We start from the raw sequence: 22,995 nt of genomic DNA on the forward strand, positions 1-22,995 counted from the left end.
AATTAAAGATCTCCCAAATCTGAAATTTCAAAATCTGAATCCTTGGGAGTTTAAAAAGGTCTGAGTCAGAAACAGTGCCACTATTGAAAAAAGAAAAAAAATACCTCTAAGACATTTAAAAGGATGTCTCTTTATCTTTGCTTACAATGTTTAATACTGGAGGTACCAGAAAAGGGCAGGGCGGGGTGGGGAGGACCCAAGGAGAGGGAGAAAAAGTCTCTAAAATCACCATTCTAATTCATCCATCTATACATCTAATGCCTCCAATCAGTCATCCACCCACCTTCCTTCCACTCACTCACTAAATACCTATTAAGCATTATAATTGGCTTGGCAGTCACTATCTACATTCTGGGGCCATACAGGTACATAAAAAGTCCTTCTCACGATTCCTTATTGGTGTTTTTTAAATATACTCATGTATACTCCATAAGATATCCACTGCAACACTGTTTGTAAAAGCAAGATTGTAACAACCAAAAAACTAAATGTCTGTTAATAGGGCTCTTATTAAATAAAAACTCAACATTAGTTGACAGGAGTAAAAGCTTTCTGATTATACTGTCTTCACATTCAACTGTGATCATGTACTACTTTTCCATGTGTACCTGTAAGATTTTTCTGTCATGTCTCAAAAGTAAAGGCTTTAAGAAAGGAAAAAAAAAATTGTATGGTATAGCCACGTAATGGAATACTATGCAGGTCATAAAACAACCTGGTAGTACTATGTATGCAAATGAGGAAGAAAAAATGAAAACAAATCCAAGCTGTATCAGTTATATTGTTAAATTAAAAACAAAAACAAACGGGAGGGGGTAGAACACAGTGTTAAAAAAGAAAAAAGTAAAGATATACAGATATGTTTGTATAGCATAGACCATCTGGAAGGCTATACAGGAAAATGGTAAGTTACTACCTCCAAAGAGAAGACTTGTAAGAAGGGATAGGAAAGGCAAAATTACTTTTCACCAAATATCCTTTCTAACCTTCTGAATTTTTGTCCCATATACATGTACTAAAGAAAAAGGCTTAATGCTCACTCTTAAGAACTCATGGTAAAGTTGGAATTAAGACACAGAAACAAAAATTAATAAATAATCAGTGTGCATAAGGTACAACAAAGCAGGGGAGGGCATGATTAAGTCCACTGCTTGGATGGTCAAAAGAAGAATTTGTCACATGCACAATATTTATCCATAAAAATAAGCTATGAACGTACCTATGCCCTCAGACTAATTTATCCTAGAAATGCCTTTTCCTGACACACCGAAGTAAAGTAAAACTGTCAGACTCCCCACATTCTAGGAACCTCTTACCCTGTTATTGTTGACTCTGTAGGCAGCAGAGCTGTCAGTGATGGAAGTCTGAGTGTCTCTGTAAAGGCCTGTTAACAACTGTAAAACAAAACAAAACACAACATGGGGGAGATCAGAGTAAACACATAAATAGCAAACCTAAAGAAAGTAACTTTGCTCTAACTCTCCTAGGTGTAAGGTCAAATAAACGAATGTTACTTGCAATAGCTGAAAAGGACCATATTAGTTTTTTTTTTCTTTCTTCCTTTGCTTGTACAAAAATCTAATTAATTGCAAACTTCATTCCCCTCTCCTTAACGAGAGGAGGGGGATAACTATTATTTTTAAACTATTATTTTCAAATAATAGTTTCAAACGGTTAGTGGCCAAATTTACCGACCTTCCATCAACATTTACAATCATCAAAGTGGAAGGGAAATAATTTATACTCTCAAAAAGAAGAGTAATCAGAAGAAAACCTCCGCTACTCTCTGTAGCAAAAACCAAACATTTAAAAATACTACATAGGGCTTCCCTGGTGGTGCAGTGGTTGAGAGCCCGCCTGCCGATGCAGGGGACACGAGTTCGTGCCCCGGTCCGGGAAGATCCCACATGCCGCGGAGCGGCTGGGCCCGTGAGCCATGGCTGCTGAGCCTGTGCGTCCGGAGCCTGTGCTCCGCAACAGTGAGAGGCTCGCATACCGCAAAAAATAAATAAATAAATAAATAAAAATACTACATGGACTCAAAATAAATATTAGTGAAAAGAAGCCTAAGTAGCCAATAGGCAGAAGAAGAATCACCCTTTAAAAAGGTTTCTTTGACAAAGTCTCAGAAGAATTATACACTGTATACAGATTACTGCCCTCTATCTCTCCAGCTGGTCTGGCATCCTTAGCCATGACATGAAAGTAGTTAGTATATAAAACCCTTAAATGGGATAAGGGTTAAATGTCAGTATCTGGCAAGTACAAGAGAATAGAAATGGTCAAATTCCAGTTTAAGAGCTTTTCAAGAGTCTTTTCATCCTACCAAGTGATTCAAGAATTAACTCCCCAATTTGTCAGCACAGCTTCTTTTCCAAAGTACACCTCACAGGACTAATGGGGTGCCCTCAAATTTCCTATCAAGTTTAAGAGAGGTGTAAATCAAAGCATTTACTCTGACAAAAAGCAATGTTTTCCCGGAGTCACAAAGGCCAACAAGAAGAACAGCTCTTTGACTGCTCCTTCTGCTCCGGATGAACTTCCAGAACACTGTGGAATAGAGAAAAACAACCAAAATTATGCCTTGATTATCAACAATATGCATGTATGGTTGGGCTGTGGGAAATTAAGTCTACCACAGAACACTTCATTCACCTGGAACTTACCTCCATTGTTATTACCACCATTATAATCATTATTGTTTTAGGGACTCCGCTGAGTGCCTAACACTAACAACTGTCAATTTTTTTGCATCTGCAGCCCCTACACCGACGATGTACTCTTCAAGCGCAATCTTGCTCATTAGCTTTGTATCCCCAGCGCCCAGTTCGCAAACATAGGATGCTCAAACTTGGAACGACGACCATTGGAGTCTTCGTAGCAAGAGCAATGAAAGGGAGAGAACCGCGCGCTCACGCAGAACAGGGGCTAGTAACGCTGCGCTGCTCCTGCTGCTTCAGGCAGGAGGGCAGGTTGGTATAAGGGGTGAGTCCCCCTCTCTAGACGCCCCCCCGGTGCCATGTCCGTTCCGCGTCCGCGGTCTGCACAAGCCCAGTCCAAGCTCGGATCCCCGCCAGCCCTGCACCCGCCATATCTACCGACCGCCTCTTTACCCAGCGTCAGCAGCACCGCGACGAGCGCCACCACGACTGACAGCAGCGTCGGGTCCCTCTGCCACAGTTCCTGCCGCAAGGAGTCCAGGTAGAGCTGGAAGGCGCCTCCGACACTGCCGCCGTTCCCCATCCGCCGGGAGTCCGCGGAAGCCATGGCTGAGATCTTGCTACCCGGCACCGCAAAAGCAACGTGGCCCTCGGCTCTGCGCAGGCGTCCGAAGCGGAGCATCACGGGAGTGGTAGTTCCTAGGTTATATTTCCTCCTTCGGAGGCCGGGACCCCGAAGGTCCTGATGGTAGTTGTAGTTCTCTTGGACACTGCGCTCCCGCCGAAAAGACTGAGCTGCCAGACACAAGTATGAGTTACACGCTCATCCTTTAAGATATGAGTCAGATGTCGCCGCTCTCTTCATGGTTGTTGACAAAATGATGGATGAATAAAATAAATGGCTCAAGAAATCTCTGCTGAAGATTTCTAGTCGCTCCCTTCGTGAGGTGAGGTGTCTTGTGAGGAACTCAAGCATTACACAAATATTTCATCGGAAAATCACGTGGCAGGAGGTGAGACCGAAGATGTAAGGTGCGGTATGGGAATGCAGAAAGGGGCGCCTAGTCCACATGGGTTCAGAGAAAAGCTCCCGGAGGAAAACGACAGGAACTGAGCCATGAAGGATGAGTTACCCTCTGCAGGTGAAACAGGAGAAAGGGTGCTCTGTGCAGAAGAAAAGAGCAATTCAGTGTCCCTACACTGTAAATCCAGGGCTGCAACTGAGATACCTACGTTAAGGGAAGCAGCCAGGAAAGTCAATGGGACGGGCAGAGCCTGTTGAAAACTGTCACTCCTGCCCTAAGGGGGCAGCCACCACTCTGCCAGGCAGGTATGTGGGAGCAAGGTGGCCAGTTCTTCAGTTTTTCAAGAGAAGCCAGAAAGAAAGGTTTTTAAGAGAAATTTTCCACTTTTTAAATTTCAGCAAGTAATGAAAACTTGTAGCCCAAATAAAACACCTCATAGGGTCAGAAGTAGCCGGCCTAGGGGCTGTCAGTTTGCAGTCTCTGTCACTAAGCAGGTGTCATTTCAGCAGAAGTGGCAGGAGATGAAGCAGGAAATGTTGGCAAAAACCAGACGTGAAGGGACCGTGTGCTATGCTGAGGAACCTAGACTTTATCTAGAGTGCAGTAAGAAGTTTCAGTTGAGAGTGAAATAGATGACTGGCAGATCAATGGAGAACTATGGTTTGAGAGAGAAAAGACTGGAGGCAGGGAGACCAGCTGGGGCTGTTGCAGTGTTTTGGCAAATGATGCACAGGGTCTGAACCAGGGAAATGTGGAAAGTGGAAAGGAGGGCACAGACATGAGAGATATTTAGAAGGAAAATATATAGGATTTAGTGATTAATTGGATAAGCTGAGTTAAGGAGAAGGAGAGCTATCAAGACTGCATCTGAAGCACTTGGTGTGTGTTGCTGGGAAGATCAAAGTGCTTAACGCGAATCAGAGAACTCAGTTGAAGGGTCTTTGGAGCTGGGGACATAGCCAGGATGAAAACTGCCTCTCTTTTGTGTATATGGAGTTACCAGTGCCTCTGGGAAGTCTGAAATCGTATATCAAGCAGGTGATACCGTAAACAAATGTGAAGTCAGCAATAGGTGCTAGATTTTCATTTGGAAGTCATATGTAAACAAGTGGTCATTAAATTGTGGAGAGCATGAGGAATGAGGAGGAGAGGGAACCCCACAAAGAAGCTTGAGAAGGGAGGGTCAGCAACACAGGAGTAAAACGTGTCCTGGAATTGGCTAGCAGCATCTCTGCAGCAGAGGTTGAAGGCTTGAGTGAAAAGTGAGCTCAGGGGGAACAGCGGGGAGGGGCGGGGGGAGACAAGGTAATGAGGATAATTGCTCACATTAATGAGTGGTTGCTAGAGCCAGGCATTGTTCTAAATACTTTAAATTTATTAATTTGTTTAATCCTCACAATGACCCATTATCCCAATTTTACAGAGGGAAAACTGGGACAGGGATTGAGTAATCTACCCACCGATTCCAGGCAGTCGGGCTCCTTTATGCTTGACTATATGCTCTAACACAGTAAAATTCATTTTCCAGGCATTTCATTGATAAAGGTAGGCAACAGGGACTCCAGATTAAGGAAGGATGTTTAGGATGGGAGGTTAAATTTAGTAAACCAACTTCTATATTTTAAATTAGCATTATGAATTAAAACTGTCAGAACTGACAGTAATCTTACCACATTCTATTTCTTTTCTTTCTTATGGTCTTGATCCCTGCTCTGTATCCACCACCCAACACACACACACACACACACACACACACACACACACACACACACACACAGTTCCTTTATAATAACTTCTGTTAGGGACTAAAAATGCAGGGAAGGAGGAAGGGCCAGGCATGGAGAACACCTACCAGAAATGTCCTCAGTGTATAGGGATTTTTAGTCAGAGCTACGTGAGTGAACAAGTGCCGTGTTGGTGGTGAAATTTGGGGATGAGGAAGCAGGGCTTTGATAAGACATGGTCCTGCTGTTTTTCAATTTGTTTCCTGCGTATTATGAAGGCAGAAGAAATGTGCACACCTTCCACCCGTCTTAGAAGGTGGTGCTGCCATTCTCAGTAATGAGAGCAGGAGAGAATGGCGTTGGAGGCTTCCTGTCCTCTCACGTCTCCGCCTCAGGGACTCCGCAGTCTCCCAGGGGCTCTGTGGGGATGGATGTCAAGGAAGGACGTGCAGACACTGACTGCTGCTGGCTGAAAGTGCTCTGCTGCCTGATTCTAACAGCAGATGGAGAGTTACAACAAAACCAACATAGACAATTTTTTCTTCTCTTCCATTAATTAAAATGTCTCATTCACTGGACGCATTTTTCTCTCCTGTTCCCAGCAGCTCCAAATCACAATGGAACCTATCTCAGACTCAAGGACACCAATCATGTGATTCCCCTACTCTGGCTTATCTCTTTAACTCTGTTTCTTTGAAAAAATGGAGGATTTTTAAAAAAAAGAATTAAAATGAGACATTTATTATATTAAAAACTCAATATAATAATGAAAGATCAAAGAAGAAAAACACAAATCACCTTAGTTTTTATACCAATAGTATCTGGTGAACATGATTTCAGACATTGTACAGATATACTGACAAGAAGGCAGTCTAGAGGGAGGAATAAATAAAAAATAGACAGAAATTATTTTCAGAGACTATAATATGCCTTGCTGTGTTCACAGTCCCTAGAACAGTGCCTGGATCATGGTAGGTACTCAGCGCATTGTTGATAAAATTAGATTTGTTGGCTCATTGCAATAAGACAGACCACACGCCAGAGGAATGGTGGGACATCTCACCAAACAAAGGAAAAGAAAGAATTATTATAGGATTTGAGGTGAGGGTGGAGTTTAGGTGGATATTACATAAAGCAGAGTGTTGCTAGACTCAAAGCAAAGCAGGGCTGTATGTAAAAAGGTAAACATCAGGTCTGGTCCGCAAAGTGGACCCAGGGTCTGTTTCCTTGGTTACTAGAAAGTTGAGAGATGTGGACTGTTGTGTTCAGAACCCCCTACCTGCAGCTGTTCCCCAAAGTGTATAGGAGTTAGGAAACAAAGGGGCAAACTGAAGAGTTGTTTAGAAGGCAAAATCAGCAGAACTTGCTGACATTGGATGTGGAATGAGGGGAAAGAGTGAATTGAAATTTGACTCCTCAGTTTATGACTCCTGTGAGTGGGTAGCAGACCATGTCTTTACCCAGTATGAAATATATGGAAACAATAGTTGGATTAGGGAAGCAGGAGAGGGAAGGGGTAAGATGATCACCTCACTTTTCTTTCTGTTGGGCTTCCGATTGCTGTGCGAACTCTACCGTATAGATGCACAGGCAGGGGGAGGTGTGAGTGTGGGATGCTGGAAGCAGGGGTGAGCACAATAGATGTAGATGCCCAGGAGTCATTCTCATTGCTTACGGAGGGCCTGGAAAAGCACTGGATCAAGAGAAGAACCCCGGGAAGATTACCCTACTTTTCAGAACTGGTAGGATGAGCCCACAGTAAGACCACAAGAGGACAGAGAGGTAGGAACCAAAGCGAAGAGCTGCTGTGTCAGAGAAACTGGGAGAGGGTTCCAAGGAAGGGTGAGTGGTCAGCCATATCAAGTTAGTAAACAGACTCAAGGATGAAAGAACAAGTTGGTTTTCACAGCTAGCAGGTGGGTGGTAACCTTGACCCGAGTAGCTGCAGGGATGTGAGTGGAGCAGAAGACTGATTTCCCTGTGTTCAGCCATTAATAACCAGTGAGGGGTGGGAAGAATAAGGCTCCACCTTTCAGGAGCTCCACTAAGAATGGGAGGAGACAGGGCAGTGACTGCCATGGGAGGCGGGGTCAAGCTATGATTTTTAGCAAGAAGAGTTTCCAGTGATTCACTTTTCCAAGCAGTAAGAGTCAGGACTTCACGTATACCTGATGAAATTTATGGAAAATATTTTAAATGTGTAAATCGTCTATATTCTTTTTCTGTACTGCCTTGAACGCTCCATCTCAATACTTACTCTGCATCCTCCTTCCTCCCCCTTCCCCAGCAACACACACACACACACACACACACACACACACACACAACACACACACAGCCTTATACACTTGATTATATTATAATGACCATGCAGACCCCTTTTAGAAAGAATTCCTACTTGGACTGTACCCAGGAGGTATGGCTATGGGAAAGAGCAAATGAATCTCGAGCTCTGAAGGAAGGGCTAGTTGCACATGTATTTAGTCCTTCCAGACCAAACATTTAGGGAAAAAATGAAGTTTTTAAAAGATAAAACCAATAATAACTTTTATTTTTATTTTGTCCCGCAGAGGTGCCACCACCAAACTGAAGGCAACCAAACCACTCAGACCAGCAAAACCAGGGGAAGCTTATGGGTCCGGTGAGCTCCCATCTCCATCAGGTGGTGGCCCCACTCTTGGATTTTAAGGTCTGTGGAAACTGCAGGCTTCCAGGAGTTCTGTGGGGACAGAGCAGAGGGGTAGGGCAGTTAATATCTACCTATATTTGTTTTCTGTTAAGTGAATCAACAGTTAAGCATGATACAAAAGTGCTCAGACCCGTTGCCCTGCTCTTCTGATGGGTGGACCTGGCCGTTCTCCTAGTGGCCTCCTCCTCCTGCCTGCACAGCTCCTGTGCCTACAGTGGGCAGTGTCTCACACCAAGAATGGTAACAGGATTTCCCTGCCCTACATCATCCCCCATCTTGTGTCTTACGGGCAGGGCTCACACGCCTGAGTCCATGTGGCTGGAATGAGCCTGGGAGGACTGTCCTCTCTGATCCAAGTGAGGAACTAACATAATGAGATGCACTAAGCACCCAGCACGTGCCAGTTTCCGTCCTGGGAGCTGGGGATGGAGCAGGGTACAGCAGGGACAGAGTCTCCACCCCCTCACAGACTATATAGGTTAGGTAAATACAACCTGGGTACTCAGAACAGTGGCCATGGATCCTTCCTTATACCAGAATTATGTGGGCAGCTGTTTAAATGCAGAAACCCTGGACCTGGCACAGACTTGCTGAATCAGTATCCCCAGGACCTGGGAATCAGTATCTTAAGGACTGTGGCTTATGGACCTGCACTCTGCAGTTGAAGAATAACCTCCCTATAGCTACATGGTATTCTCCCACATCTTCCAAATGATTCCAAGTCATTAAATGATGTCCAACATAGCTATAGTACAAAGGTGTGTTTTACTGTATTCTAGTTCTTAGAAAACTGGTGTTCTAGATAAGTACAGGCATACCTCATTTTATTGTGCTTCGCTTTATTGCACTTCACAGATGTTGTGTTTTTTACAAATTGAAGGTTTGTGGTAACCCTGCATCAAGCAAGTCTACTGGCGCCATTTTCCCAATAACATTTGCTAACTTCATGTCTCTGTGTCACATTTTGGTAATTCTTGAAATATTTCAGACTTTTTCATTATTATTATATATTTGTTATGGTGATCTGTGGTCAGTAATCCTTGGTGTTACTATTATTAATTGTTTTGGGGCACCACAAGCCATGCCCATTAACATGGCAAACTTAATCGATAAATGTTGTGTGTGTTCTGACTGCTCCACCAGCACAACAATATTGAAATTAGGCCGGTTAATAACCCTACACTGGCCTCTAAATGTTCAAGTGAAAGGAAGAGTTGCACATCTCTCACTTTAAATCAAAAGCTAGATGTGATTAAGCTTAGTGAGGAAGGCCTGTCCAAAGACAAGCTGGGCGTCTTGTGCCAAACAGTTAGCCAAGTTGTGGACACAAAGGAAGAGTTCTTGAAGGAAGTTAAAAGTGCTGCTCCAGTGGACACAGAAATGATAAGAAACAGCCTTATTCCTGATATGGAGAAAGTTTTAATGGCCTAGATAAAGGATCAAACCAGCCACAACATTCCCTTAAGCTAAAGCCTAATCCAGAGAAAGGCCCTAACTCTCTTCAGTTCTGTGAAGGCTGAGAGAGGTGAGGAAGCTGCAGGAGAAATGTCTGAAGCCAGCAGAGGTTGGTTCATGAGGTTTAAGGAAAGAAGCCATCTCCAGAACATAAAAGTGCAAAGTGAAGCAGCAAGTGCTGATGTAGAAGCTACAGCAAGTTACACAGAGACCTACCTAAGATAGTTAATGAAGGTGGCTACACTAAACAACAGATTTTCCATGTAGACAAAACAGCCTTCTATTGGAAGAAGATGCCATCTAGGACTTTCATAGCTAGAGAGGAGAAGTCAATGCCTGGCTTCAGAGCTTCAAAGGACAGGCTGACTCTCTTGTTAGGGGCTAATGCAGCTGGTGACTTGAAATTGAAGCCAATGCTCATTTACCATTTCAAAAATCCTAGGGCCCTTAAGAATTATGCTTAGTCTCCTCTGCATATGCTCTATAAAGGGAACAACAAAGCCTGGATGACAGTACATCTGTTTACAATATGGTTTACTGAATATATTAAGCCCACTATTGAGACCTACTGCTCAGAAAAAAAGATTCCTTTCGAAATATGAGTGCTCACTAAAAATGTACATGGTAACCCAAGAGCTCTGATGGAGATGTACAAGATTAATGTGGTTTTCATGCCTGCTAACACAACATCCATTCTGCAGCCCATGGATCAAGGAGTCATTCTGACTCTCAAGTCTCGTTATGAAAGAAATATATTCCATAAGGCTATAGCTGCCATAGATAGTGATTCCTCTGGTGGGTCTGGGCAAAGTCAAATGAAAACCTTCTGGAAAGGATTCCTCATTCTAGATGCCATTAAGAATATTTTTGATTCATGGAGAAAGGTCAAAATATCATCATGAACAGGAATTTGAGAGAAGTTGATTCCAATCCTCATAGGTGACTATAAGGGGTTCAAGACTTCAGTGGAGGAAGTAACTGCAGATGTGGTGGAAATAGCAAGAGACCTAGAATTAGAAGAGGAACCTGAAGATGTGACTGACTTGCTGCAATCTCATGATAAAACTTTAATGAATAAGGAGTTGCTTCTCATGGATGAGCAAAGAGAGTGGTTTCTTGGGATGAAATCTACTCATGGTGAAGATGCTGTGAAGATTGTTGAAATGACAACAAAGGATTTAGAATATTATATAAACTTAGTTGATAAACTAACGGCAGGGCTTGAGAGGATGGAACTCCAATTTTGAAAGAAGTTCTGCTGCGGGTAAAATGCTGTCAAACAGCATTGCATGCTACAGAGAAATCCTTCATAAAAGAAGAGTCAATTGATGGGGCAAACTTAATTGTCGTCTTATTTTAAGAAATTGCCAGAGTCACCTCAGCCTTCAGCAACCACCACCCTGATCAGTCAGCAGCCATCACCACTGAGGGGAGACCCTCCACCAGCAAGGAGATTATGACTTGCTGAAGGCTCAGATGATGGTTAGCATTTTTTGGCAATAAAGTATTTTTTAATTAAGGTACGTACCTTGTTAGACACTTTTTACACATAATGCTATTGCACACTTTATACTGTAGTATAAACATAACTTTTATGTGCACTGGAAAACCAAAAACTTCATATGTCTTGCTTTATTGCAATATTCCTTTATTGCAATAGTCTGAAACTGAATCTGCAATATCTCCGAGGTATGCCTGTGGTGTGTATGGCAACTTTAGAGTTACTGGAACTTATCATTGTTCAAGCTTTCAGGAGCAGCACCATGTAAAAGAACTCTCTGCAATGCTGGAAATGTTCTCTTTGCTCATCTGTGTGGAGACACATGTATCTATTGAGCACTTGAATTATGGCTAGTGTTACTGAGGAGCTAAATTTAAAATTTTGTTTAATACTAATACAAGTTTAAATACCCACATGTAGCTAGAGGCTACCATCTTGAACAAGGCAGCACTGTATAAAAAGGTGTTTAGAGCAGAGTAATTGGCATGGGCACATAACTCTCTTCCTTTTCTTAGTAATAGCATGGAATTCTGTATGTCCTGGCAGTCACTACCTCAGTGCCTTCAGCCGGTGCCCCCTTACGATCAGCCCATGCAAGTTAGCCTTTCATTCATGCTGGGATTGCATTGTTCCCTCAGCATTTCATCCTGTCTGTTGGTCATCTCCTGGGGACTGCAGCCCGCTCCTCCTTTTGTATCCAGCACCCAGAACCCCGCACATGTTCGTTTTGCAGATTCCCCAATGCTGTTCCTCTTACTCACTTGAGGTTGAGCATTGTCTCAGGTTAGCCACAGCTGTGACATACTCAGTTCCTAAGTAGGTTTCATACGTTGTTGCGTTCGGAAGTGCAGCCAAACATTTAGTGTCACTCCTAAACAGAAGGTCCTTGTTTTCTGAGTCGAACAAACAAAAACTGCTCGGGCAGTTATTTCCATTTTTTCCAAATTGAGCCTGTCAAATGGACAGAAAGTGCATGAGGACCTGTGGCAAAGAGCTGCTGGGAGCACATGGATGGGATGGAGGAGACTGGAAGCTGGGAACCAGCCCTGGGAAGAAAGGGAAGCTGCAGAGGATGCCTCAGGATCTTTCCACATCCATCACCTGGCATTCATACAATTATGGACCACAAATCTGTACTTCCATGAGGCCCCAAAGTCCTCTGTAGGGTCTATCCTGGTCCCATCTCCTTGGGGAAGTCCCTGCCTCCTGCCCACTGCTGACTTCTCTGATCTCTCTTCCTCACTTTGTTGGCCATGGTCTTGGGGGTGGCTTCCAGGAAATGAGAGGGAAGAAGCATATCCCTTTTAAGTATTATTGTCAAAGAAAATATTAAATATGAGCAACCCAGTGAGGAGTAGTACAGGTAGCTATTAAAAGTTCATATCTGACTTTTAAGTTCATATGAACTTAAAAGTTCATCTTTGATCCTATCTTGATAAGAGGCTCAACTCCTCCAGGCCTTCTAAGATTGTAAGTGAAATAATGATTACAGAACATTTAGCATTCCATCTAGCACTTAGGAAATGTCCATTAAATACTAATTATTAGTACCATTTACCTTCAGAGGACTCACAAAGGTAGCTATCTTAATTTTTAAAAGAAGAAAACCAATGGTGGATCATTAATTTTTAAAAGAAGAAAACCAATGGTGGATCAACAGACAGGAAGCTGTCACTGAGGGGAGGGTGGTGTTTGTGGGTGGAGGGGTCTTTAGGATTAAAATACTCAGGCAGTCTCTCTCCCCACAAGGCCAGCCCTGGGTTGGTTGTTTTCCCCAGAGGACAAGTTCCCTCAGGGTAGGTTCCTGGGTTCTGCTGCCTGTTGGAATGGTTCTTAGTATGCCTAAGCAAGAGAAACACAGTCCACATTTCATGACTTGTATCTAGAAGGGCTGGGAAATAGGATCAGTCACCTTCATTTTAAAAAAGGCAGAAGTGGGGAAAATGAGGGTACCACAGAGCAAGATCAGCGTCGAGCTGCAAGGCAGGTACTTGGACCCTGGGAAACATGCATCAGATGGGGTCTGATCTCTAGTGAGCAGAGCGAGGCCTGGGAGATCCAGTTCCACAGTCCATGCCCTCCCAGTTCTAACTTCCAGGAAAAGAATGCTGGGGTAGGGCTGGGACTCAGCTGGGAAATCCCCAAATAATCCACACGCACTCAGGAAGAAAGGGTTGGAGGCCCTGTCTGTGCCACCATACCTGCTGTTTGTCTAATATTCTGCGAACACAAGCTGCCTTATCTTCCCGTGAGACCACAGCATGATTCGGGGCTCGGGCCAGGTGGCAATCAATAGCATCCTTCACAGGCTTCCTGCTTCCGTCGGTGCACAGCAGCTCAAAATCTTCCTCCTGCAGTGTTTTTGCCCACTCTTCAGGGTTGTTTCCTGGGTACAGAAAAGGTGGGTCAGCCACAGTTTTGATCAAGGCACACCTCACTGGGGAGATGTGACCAACCCACTGGCGTGTGGAGGGCCTGGACCCAGTGGCCAGCAGGGGTTACAGTAATGTGGAGAGGAAGAGAGTTACCAGGAATTCCCAGAGACCACTCCATTCAATCTGCCCACCCAGCCAGGGGAGGGGGAACCACATTCTATGGATGATGTTCAAAATGATCTTCATTTCTTCTAAATTCCAAAGCATTTGGATCTCCTGCTCCAGTGTAGAAAGAATGTGACCCTCTAAGCAGGTTTGTGCTGTACCATCTGGCACTAGCAAGCAAAAGAACTTTCCCCAGAGGCCCTTTTGGAAGGGCCAAAGATTTCACTTTTATGAGTGAAATCTGGCTCACTCGTTCTAGTTCTATGTGGAATGCATGCATGCCTCTGTGCATACAGGTCCATATCCTGTTCTCAGCCCCTTGCTTCATCTTTTCTGTATTCTCTCCGAAAAAAGAACATCTCACCTATTCTCAAGGCTTAAGCTCCTTCCTCCTAAGGCAATTCTCAAATAAGTTTTCCTGGTTTTTGCTTCTCTCCTAAAATACAGTATTGCAGTCTTTTGCTTAATTTAATTTTCTCATTTAATTGAAAAACTAATATATGAATGCAGTATTTTAAAAGTTTAAATTTATACGGAGAGCAAAAATATCCCTTTTCCTACACTCTCCAAAGGTACGCTTTTGGTTTTTATAGAAAACTCCAAATTGCCTGCCTTTCCTCCCACCAGTACCTGCACATATCTTTGCTCACCTTTTAACATTTCTCCTTTCTTTTCTTACCCATCCCTCCAACTCAACACCTTCCAAGTGAAATCCATCCTTATTCTCTCCAAACCCATTCTGTTCTACTTAGTACTTTAAGCATTTATTCAGTACCATGTCCTCAGCCTTCTGCAAGACACAGTCTTATTGGAGGGGGGAAATAGCACACATACCAAAATCAAAAATGCAGGGCACAGATAATAACATTTTGTATTTTGTGTAACACTCTCTAAACGCTGTGTGAGCTAGGGAACCAGCACAGCGAGAGCACATTAACTCAGGAAGGCAAGTTTTCAGGTGTGTCCTGTAACATGTGTAGGCCTGAGAGGAGGAGAGAGGAACGCTTCTCTGTGAGGGGATGGAGGGCTCCAGCAAGACTCACGGACAGGTACGCGCCCGGTGTTCCTATTGGGTGGAGGATAGCCCCACTGGAACAGAGTCTTGGGCAGTCAGGCTAAACATGCTCAGATCCTCAAGGCCCTGAGTGTGGGATGGAGTGTGGCACTTAGGTAGGAAGAAAAGTGGGTCTATGAGAACTTATGAATGGAAATCAGTGTTAATGTGTGAGCCTGAAATAGGACAACTAGGAAAAATGAGATGGGAGGTGATTTGGTCTGGGTTAGGAGCAGTGGGCATCTAGAAGGGCATGATAAAAAATTTTCTTTCCACTACAAATAATGCTTGTTTACTGCAGCTAATTTGTAAAGTGCTACATAGTTTAAGGAAGAAGACTTTGAAACCCAGTATAATCCCACAGCATTCACCTTCAACATTGGTGCATTACTTCTAGTCTCTTTTCTAGACTCGTATGATATGCAGACACATATCTATATAATTAGATCATACAGTCTCTATGCCTTCGTATCCTGGTTCTTCCATATCACAACATACCATAGAATTTAATGAAGACATACATATTCCGAAGAAACAAAAAACATACTGACTGAAAAATTAATCTAGGCTCGACTGGCAGGGCATATAATAAAGACCTCCATGGGGACAGAGGCTGTGTGAAGAGGACTGGGTTTTGAGAGAAGTATGAGGAGTTTGGATTTATACAGGTTGAGGTTGCAGTGCCAGTGTACTTTGTACATAAAAATGACCACAGGGCAAACAGAGATCCTGGGATGTTATTTAGATGGGAGGTGGGCCTCCTCTATAAATTCCCCTCAGGAGGTAAGGCTTTTGGAGTCTTTGCAAAGAGAGTTGCGGCCTCGAGAGGGGAGCCCTACTTGGAAGGGTACAAAGAGAAATCAAGGGATGACAAAGAACCAGCCTAGGGTAACACTCAGGTAGCAGGAAAAAGGACAGCCCTTAAAGGAAAAAGCAAAAGTAACAGGAGGGAAGAAAGAAAAATTAGCCAAACCAATTATTCCTTCAAGTAAGTACTTAGCAACTTCTGTGTGCCATGTACTATGGTTGGTGTTGGGATGTAAGAAGAGAAAAAAAGAGCTCCCTGTGGCCATAGTTTATTACGGAATGTGATGAATTCAATAATAAGAGCAATATGGACAGAGGATTCTGTTGTGGGATGGAGGTGTGCCATTGGGGAAGGCGTCTTAGAGGAGTTGGTCCTGTACTAGTTCATTCTAAATGAGTTGCTGGAAACATCTGAGGTTGAGTAAAGGGACATGAGGGAAGGAGGGAAGTAATAGCTGCCTGGACTCTAGGTGGGGAATATAAGCAGTTAGTGATAGAGAGTGGGCAGGTGGAATACTCATTCTTACTGACATTTTTAAAATTTTTGTCTTGTTTGTTAATGTCATGGCCATCTAATATTCACCCCCTAGTTTTAGTGCCCATTGATGATCCTTGCTTGAATCAATTATTACTATCTTGGTTGCCAAACGATAGTTTTTTAACTTCATAATTATTTCTGCATCTGTAATTAGCATTCTACAATAAGGAAGACGTTTCCCTTATACTCATTTGTTTAATCAGGATGGACTTATGCGTTCCTATTTTATTCAATGGGTTATCATTTCTTACTACTATTATTATGTCTTTTCAAGCTCAAAATGTCCCAGATTTGGCCAGTGGAGGGCTTTCACAATGGCTCCTATGTGCTTTGATACGTCCCATCTCTCTGAGCTCTTCAGCATGATGTTCCAGGTTCACCTTATACTTTTCCTGCCCCAGCCACAGAATCAGCTATTTTTCCAAGGGGCCTTGGTTCCTTCTATTGGAGAATGGTTCTAGAAGCCAAGGTCTTGGTGCTCATTCCTACAGGGGTGCCACTCTCTGTATGTTTTTCCCAGTGGACCTATAATATATTTACATATATATTGGACCTAGAAATAGTTATAAAGGACCTTTTGGGGACAACTCACAGAATTTGAATAGGGACTGTGGACGTGATGAGTATTAAATCCATGTTAGTATAAATTTCCTGATCTTCCTAATTGTAATGTAGGTATGTGAGAGAAAGTCCTTGTTCTTAGGAAATGTGCACTGAAGTATTTAGGGGAAAGGAGGCACAGTGCCTGCACCTGTAGGAAGGTTCCTGGGAGAGACTCAGGGCCACTGGGAAGCCCATGGTCCTTACCATTCTGCCTATCCAAGCAAACACTTCTCTCTTCACCGAACAAACAGGTTGAGAATCAGAGCTCTGGACCCTGACAGTGTCCATAACACTTCCACAAAGACATCCTGGACACAAGTGAACCAGCGACCCTGATTTATGGGGACAAAGGTTATGCACGTACCACCAGTGTTCTCTGTGACAGTCTGGGCCTTCACAAAGGCTACGTCTCCCTTCTCAACCAGACACCTGCAGAGTCCCAGACAGGGAGAGAGAAGAAAAGAGGTCAGAGACACATCTGTCATTCAGAAAGGCCACCTTATAGATCCAGGGCTGGCCATCTGATATCAGCAATTGTGATTCCCATTTGATCACTAATCTATTGTCACTGATCTTACATATTACTAATGTAAGTAATAAAAAGAAAACAAAACCTCTGATATGCTTTGTAGTTATGCAATCTCACTTCTACACTCTAAATTCTAAATTCTGGCCCATTTTCCCCAACAGAGCTACATCCATTTCCTAGTTTCAACACAGATATTAGAGGGGCAGTTTTCCCTCAAGGTGATTCCTTACTCACAGTCTCCTTGTAAAATTGTAAACTTGTGGGCTGTGAATTGTTCTTACTCTAACTCACAAGCTGGTTGTACCTGGGAAGTTGGGATAATCTTTGTTTTTCCTTCCCTAGTGAGGATTTTAGTTACAATACCACCATCATTGTGAAGTTGATGGATTCATGAACTGCTAAGTGACACAGGCCCAAGTCAGACAGGATAGTTAAAAACTAATAAGGTCGTAAAGTGCCCAGGTGTCTCTTTAAAAATGATAGAGACTCCATGAGCTAGAAATGTAACCAAAGATGTAGAAGTCATGTACTTTACTTTTGTATTGATATATTTCCATGGTTGTAGGTTCCCCCAGAGGTGAATGGAAGAGCATGAGCCAGATGCTTGACTCCTGTGTTTATTCAATTATGGTAGGGTTTCCTCACCTGGCACTAGTGACATTAGGGGCCAGATAATTCTTTGTTGTAGGGTGCTGTCCTACGCATGTAGGATGTTTAGCAGCCTCTCCCAGTTAGATGCCAGTAGCATCCCCCAACTCCACTGATAATCAAAAACATCTCCAGACACTGCCAAATGTCCCCTGAGGGGCAAATCACCCCCCGCTGAGAACTTCTGACCTGTACCATACTGCCAGTCTTTGCTGTCTATGACAGCCAGGTCTGGAGACCGTGTCCTGGAGGGAGCTGGATGCCTCTTCTCACAGGTTTCTACTTATGTTTGTAAACGTGACACCCTAACATGCAGGACTAATGGGATAGGAATGTAAGAATCTCACCTGCGTTCCTAAAAAGGAATCTCGTCAGGGCTGGGATTACTATTATTTTTGTATGAGGATTATAATACTCACCTGAAAGCCCCTGAATAGCCATAGTATCTCTCATGGTTGTTGGGAAGACACTCCCTTCCCGGAACACCTTCTGAGCCAATGCACAGAGCACAGAGACTGGAATCTCGCAGAGACCCAGGAGCACAGCCTTCACTGAAAAATTTATCTGTGCAGAAGGATAAGAGAAAGTCAGCTCTTCCTGAGTCAATGTCAGTGGCCTTTACCTAACACATCACAGGTGTGTATGGCCCAGGATAGGTAGAACATACTCATTATGTGACCTGCCATCAACTCAGGACCTGCCAGGGTATAGGCTTTGAAAGGAAACTTAATTGAGGCTGGGAACCTTCACAAGTCAGGTGGAGGGGATTCCATCAGCATACCAATAGTGTCTCACTCACCTAGAGAGATGGGATGGAAATGATATGAAAGTTGACTAAAAGGGGTAAAATTGAAGGTCTCACTCCCTGAGCTGTGCCACTTGTTTTTGGTGTTTCTTTTCTCTGATATTCATTAGAAGAGCCTTTAACAGAACTTAGAACTCCAACCTTGAGAAAGTGCTGGGGAGTTTCACACACAGTTCAGCTGCTCTCCCATAGCTGTAAAACTGCCAGGAGGCTCAGGAGAGCAGAAGTGCTGCCCTTGCTGGTGGGCAACAGAACTCCTGAATGCACCCCCCTCACACACACACACACACACACACACACACACAGGACTTGCCTGGTTCATAACTGTCTTTAGAGACCCTCCTTTTGAAGTACCTACAAATATTTGGAGGTGGCAGGGAGGAAGTACTCAGGAAGTTAAAGAAAATAAGAACCATGAGAAAACATGTCCATGGTGAAATTACACACAGATTTTAGGAGGTAGAACTAAGCTCATACCTGAAGATATTCAGAGGACACAGAGAATAAACTGATTTCCACCACTTTGAAGGGGCCTAGGAGCTGAGCAGTCACTTGGTGAGACTGCCAAGATCTTAAAGAAACCTGAAGATCCCTCATACCACATTGCCTAGAAAGCCCTGTGGCAGGGCTTGGAGCTGTCCACCCAATGGCCATTTCCCCTTGCTTCTTCATAACAAAGATCAAGTTTCTTTTCTTTTTCTTTTAATTTTTTTCTCCATTAATTTTTTATTGAGATATAATTGATGTATAACATTAATTTCAGGAGTACAACATGTTTCGCTACTGTGACTATATTGTGAATGATCACCACAATAGGTCTAGTTAACGTCCATCACCATACAGTGTTAAAAAACTTTTTTTCTGGGCTTCCCTGGTGGCGCAGTGGTTGAGAGTCTGCCTGCCGATGCAGGGGACACGGGTTCGTGACCCGGTCCGGGAAAATCCCACATGCCGCGGAGCAGCTAGGCTAGGCCCGTGAGCCATGGCCGCTGAGCCTGCACGTCCGGAGCCTGTGCTCCGCAACGGGAGAGGCCACAACAGTGAGAGGCCCGCGTAACGCAAAAGAAAAAAAATATTTTTTCTTTTGGCTAGGACTTCCAAACTATGTTGCATAAAAGTGGCAACAGTGGGAGTCCTTGTCTTGTGCCTGATCTTAGAGGGAATGCGTTCAGCTTTTCACTGTTGCATATGATGTTAGCTGTGGGTTTGTCATATACGGCCTTTATTATGTTGAGGTATATTCCCTCTATGCCCACTTTCTGGAGAGTTTTTCTCGTAAATGGGTGATGAATTTTATCAAAAGCTTTTGCTGTATCTATTGAGATGATCATATGATCTTTTTCTTCAATTGGCTAATGTGGTGTATCACATTAAATTTTTTTTCTTGTGATGAGAACTTTTAAGAGCTACTCTCTTAGCAACTTTGAAATGTGCAATACAGCATTAACTACAGTCACCATGATGTACATTACATCCCCATGACTTATTTATTTTATAACCGAAGTTCTTACCTTTTGACTACATTCACCCAATTTGCCCACCCCCAACCCCTGCCTCTGGCAACCGCCAATCTGCTCTCTGTGTCTATGAGCTCGGGTTATTTTGTTTTATTTTTGTTTAGATCCCACATATAAATGAGAACATGCGGTATTTGTCTTTCTCTGCCTGACTTATTTCACATAGTGCCCTCAGGGTCCATCCATGGTGTTGCAAGAGGCAAAATTTCTTTCTTTTTTATGACTGAATGATATTCTATTGTATATATATAAACCACAAGTTCTTTATCCATTCATTCATGATGGACATTTAGGTTCTTTCCGTGTCATGGCTGTTGTAAATAATGCTGCAGTGAACGTGTGGGTGCATATCTTTTCGAGTTAGTATTTTTGTTTTCTTCCAGTAAATACCCAGAAGTGAAATTGTTGGATCATATGGTAATTCTACTTTTAATTTTTTGAACAAAAATCTAGTTTTATTTGGGACAGAAACATGCGCAAATAAACGATGACATTTTTCAGCCTCTCTTACAGCTAAATGTGACTATGTATCTAAGTTCAGGGCAATGAGAAGTTAGCTGAAGTAATTGGGCTAGAGTTCCTGAATAGCTCCTTTAACAAGGTGGCACATACGTCAAGTGCCCTTTCTCTTTGTTCCTTGAGGTTGCCTGGATCATGGATATAATGGCAACCATGAGTGACCTTGAAGATGGAGGCCTCATGCTGAGAATGGTGCAGCAGGAAGAGAGAGGAGCCTGGGATTCTAATGAGAGTACCAGCCACGGACTGCTGTCTCTGGTCTTTTTCATGAGAGAGAAAAGTAAATGCATATTCACTTAAGCCATTATGTGCAACTGAAAAGAACCATTCTGATCCACCTCCCAGCCCTACCATTCCTTTTAGATATTTTCTTGAAGTTCACTAAACCAAATTGTATTACCATAGAGCCACAGCCACAGCATCTTGTACCATACCACACTCTTCCCAGTACACCTCTTCCCACCTGGCCCTGACAACAGTACCCTCTCAAAGCTCACTCACCAAATTCACAGTGGTTAATATTATTGTAGAGCAGACCCATGGGGATGTTCCAACCAGCGGTTCTGTCTACTGCAGTGTGGCAGGACTTCCTGCCTTTCAGATTGTTCCAGTTGAGATCAGTATCTGATTTCTTAACCACAGCCACAGCAAGGTACCCTGCAAGAAAGACACCTAAATAGGGAGTATTAACACCCCTGGGCCCTCCAGAGTGTCTAAACCTGCCATCTCCTTAAGGAGTAGAATTATCCCAAACCATTCCTTCTCTCTTTGAAAGGGTCTTCCCAATAACTGACGGGGGGGGGGTGGGGGGGGGGTGGATACAAGTCATTCCAGGAGGTGGAGATTAATCTGAACTTAAAAAGTAAAGTAGTAAGAATACATAACCATCAGAGCAATGGCTGGTGTATAACCCTTCCCCAAATGCATGAAGCTACTGACATAAACCAGCAACTCACCCTCCACTGTGGAATAGCAGAGGAATGGATACTGAAGGGTACATTAGGAAAGAGTAGTAAATGAGCAATAAACCACAGGGATATTCTGGCCAGATAATTTGTGATAAGGAGAATACAGGTTTGCAGCACAATAAATATGCAAAGTGGAAACTGTCAAAATCAAGTTAGCTGCCATGATTAGCTGCAAATACATGCTGATCTTTAAAACTGGTAATAGAATATCAACTCATGATTTCAGTTTTCCAATTTAATTAATTCAGGAAATTGTTTCCAACAGAAAAGACACAAATCTTATTGTTCATGGAATAAGAATAGTTCTGTTTTCGGCTGAAGAGCTTGGTTCCTAGTGTGATGGGGAGAGGCTGAAGGTTGTAACTGGGAAAAGTGATGAGGACAGACTTGCACACTAATGGCTGGAAATGACCTGCAGGGACCTGAGTGCGGGCCCCAGAGCCCACTTTGATAAGATTTCCTGTCTTTCTGCTGCCACATCTTTCCAGATCCACCCCCAGCCAGAGCGCTGGGTGAGAGCCAGGTTGGCCTGGGTTCCTGGGCCTAGCTCTGGCTGGGAGACTAAGCAATCACATGCCCCTAGACATCTGCCGGTATGAGCCTCTCTCTTCAGCCCTGCCAGGCACGTATCAGCAAGGCTCCTGGGCTGGTGCTAACTCTCATCTAAAACTTTCCTGGCCTCATGCAATGCGAGGCAGTCAGGAGTGGTGGGGAGGGCCTGTATTTGCTTGCTGGATGTTGGAGTCTAGACAACTTGTAATCTCTCTGAGCTGTTGGTCCTCTTATGCATCCTTAGAGGACAACAAGACATACCTTATAGGATTAAATGAAAATTCCCATGTGCAAGTCATAGCAAGTATAAAAAAGTAATCATCATTGCCAGTTACTCTACTTCCATGATTCCTTTGCATTCTGAAAATTGGTCTCTTATCTACTTTTGATTTGAATTTAAACTTACCTTACCCTTTCCCAAAAGCAATGGGAATTTATCTTAAACTCATGAGGTTACCAATCTCAACTCACCGTCCTCTAGTGTGGTTGTACAATGTTGGCCCTCACTTTCTGTAGAGGAGAAAATGAAGAAGTCATTAAATACTCATTTATAGATTGGAAATCGTCTTTACCATGTGCAGCTCAGAACTAAAAGAGCCAGGAAAACTGTCTACATATCACCAGTTCCCAAAAGGTCCAGGCTGTCTGGATTATACAAGTTCACTTTAGCTCCCTGGCCTCTGGAATGTAGTCCAAAATTGTAAATTTCAAGTTTCCCACCCTATCTGTCCTGTGGCCACAGTGGTCTCTGCCAACCGTACTTGAATCCCTGCACCAGGGCAACAGGAGAAGTGTGAGCTTTGGAATCAAGAAGACCTGCCAGGAATCCCAACTGAGAATCTAGATGTCCTCTGCAGAGGG

The 22,995-nt window shown here is 43.4% G+C and overlaps 2 protein-coding genes across 2 annotated transcripts in view; both read right to left on the reverse strand.

The window, feature by feature from the left end:
• Positions 1–3,311, reverse strand: part of SRPRB (SRP receptor subunit beta) — a 37,300-nt gene extending 33,989 nt beyond the window's left edge. Inside the window, exons 1-3 of the mRNA XM_019934192.3 lie at positions 3,114–3,311; positions 2,456–2,550; positions 1,317–1,394 (exon numbers count right to left, since the gene is read on the reverse strand). Coding sequence (XP_019789751.1) covers positions 1,317–1,394; positions 2,456–2,550; positions 3,114–3,267 — 327 coding nt within the window. The 5' untranslated portion in view covers positions 3,268–3,311. The remainder of the gene's footprint in view (positions 1–1,316; positions 1,395–2,455; positions 2,551–3,113) is intronic.
• Positions 3,312–7,928: 4,617 nt separating this feature from the next.
• Positions 7,929–22,995, reverse strand: part of LOC101338844 (serotransferrin) — a 31,357-nt gene continuing 16,290 nt past the window's right edge. Inside the window, exons 11-17 of the mRNA XM_019934191.3 lie at positions 22,606–22,644; positions 21,116–21,271; positions 18,193–18,337; positions 16,961–17,025; positions 13,256–13,440; positions 11,816–12,005; positions 7,929–8,128 (exon numbers count right to left, since the gene is read on the reverse strand). Of these exons, the coding sequence (XP_019789750.1) occupies positions 8,094–8,128; positions 11,816–12,005; positions 13,256–13,440; positions 16,961–17,025; positions 18,193–18,337; positions 21,116–21,271; positions 22,606–22,644 (815 nt within the window). The 3' untranslated portion in view covers positions 7,929–8,093. The remainder of the gene's footprint in view (positions 8,129–11,815; positions 12,006–13,255; positions 13,441–16,960; positions 17,026–18,192; positions 18,338–21,115; positions 21,272–22,605; positions 22,645–22,995) is intronic.

The sequence above is a fragment of the Tursiops truncatus genome, chromosome 4 (assembly GCF_011762595.2).
Source record: "Tursiops truncatus isolate mTurTru1 chromosome 4, mTurTru1.mat.Y, whole genome shotgun sequence".
NCBI lineage: Eukaryota > Metazoa > Chordata > Mammalia > Artiodactyla > Delphinidae > Tursiops > Tursiops truncatus.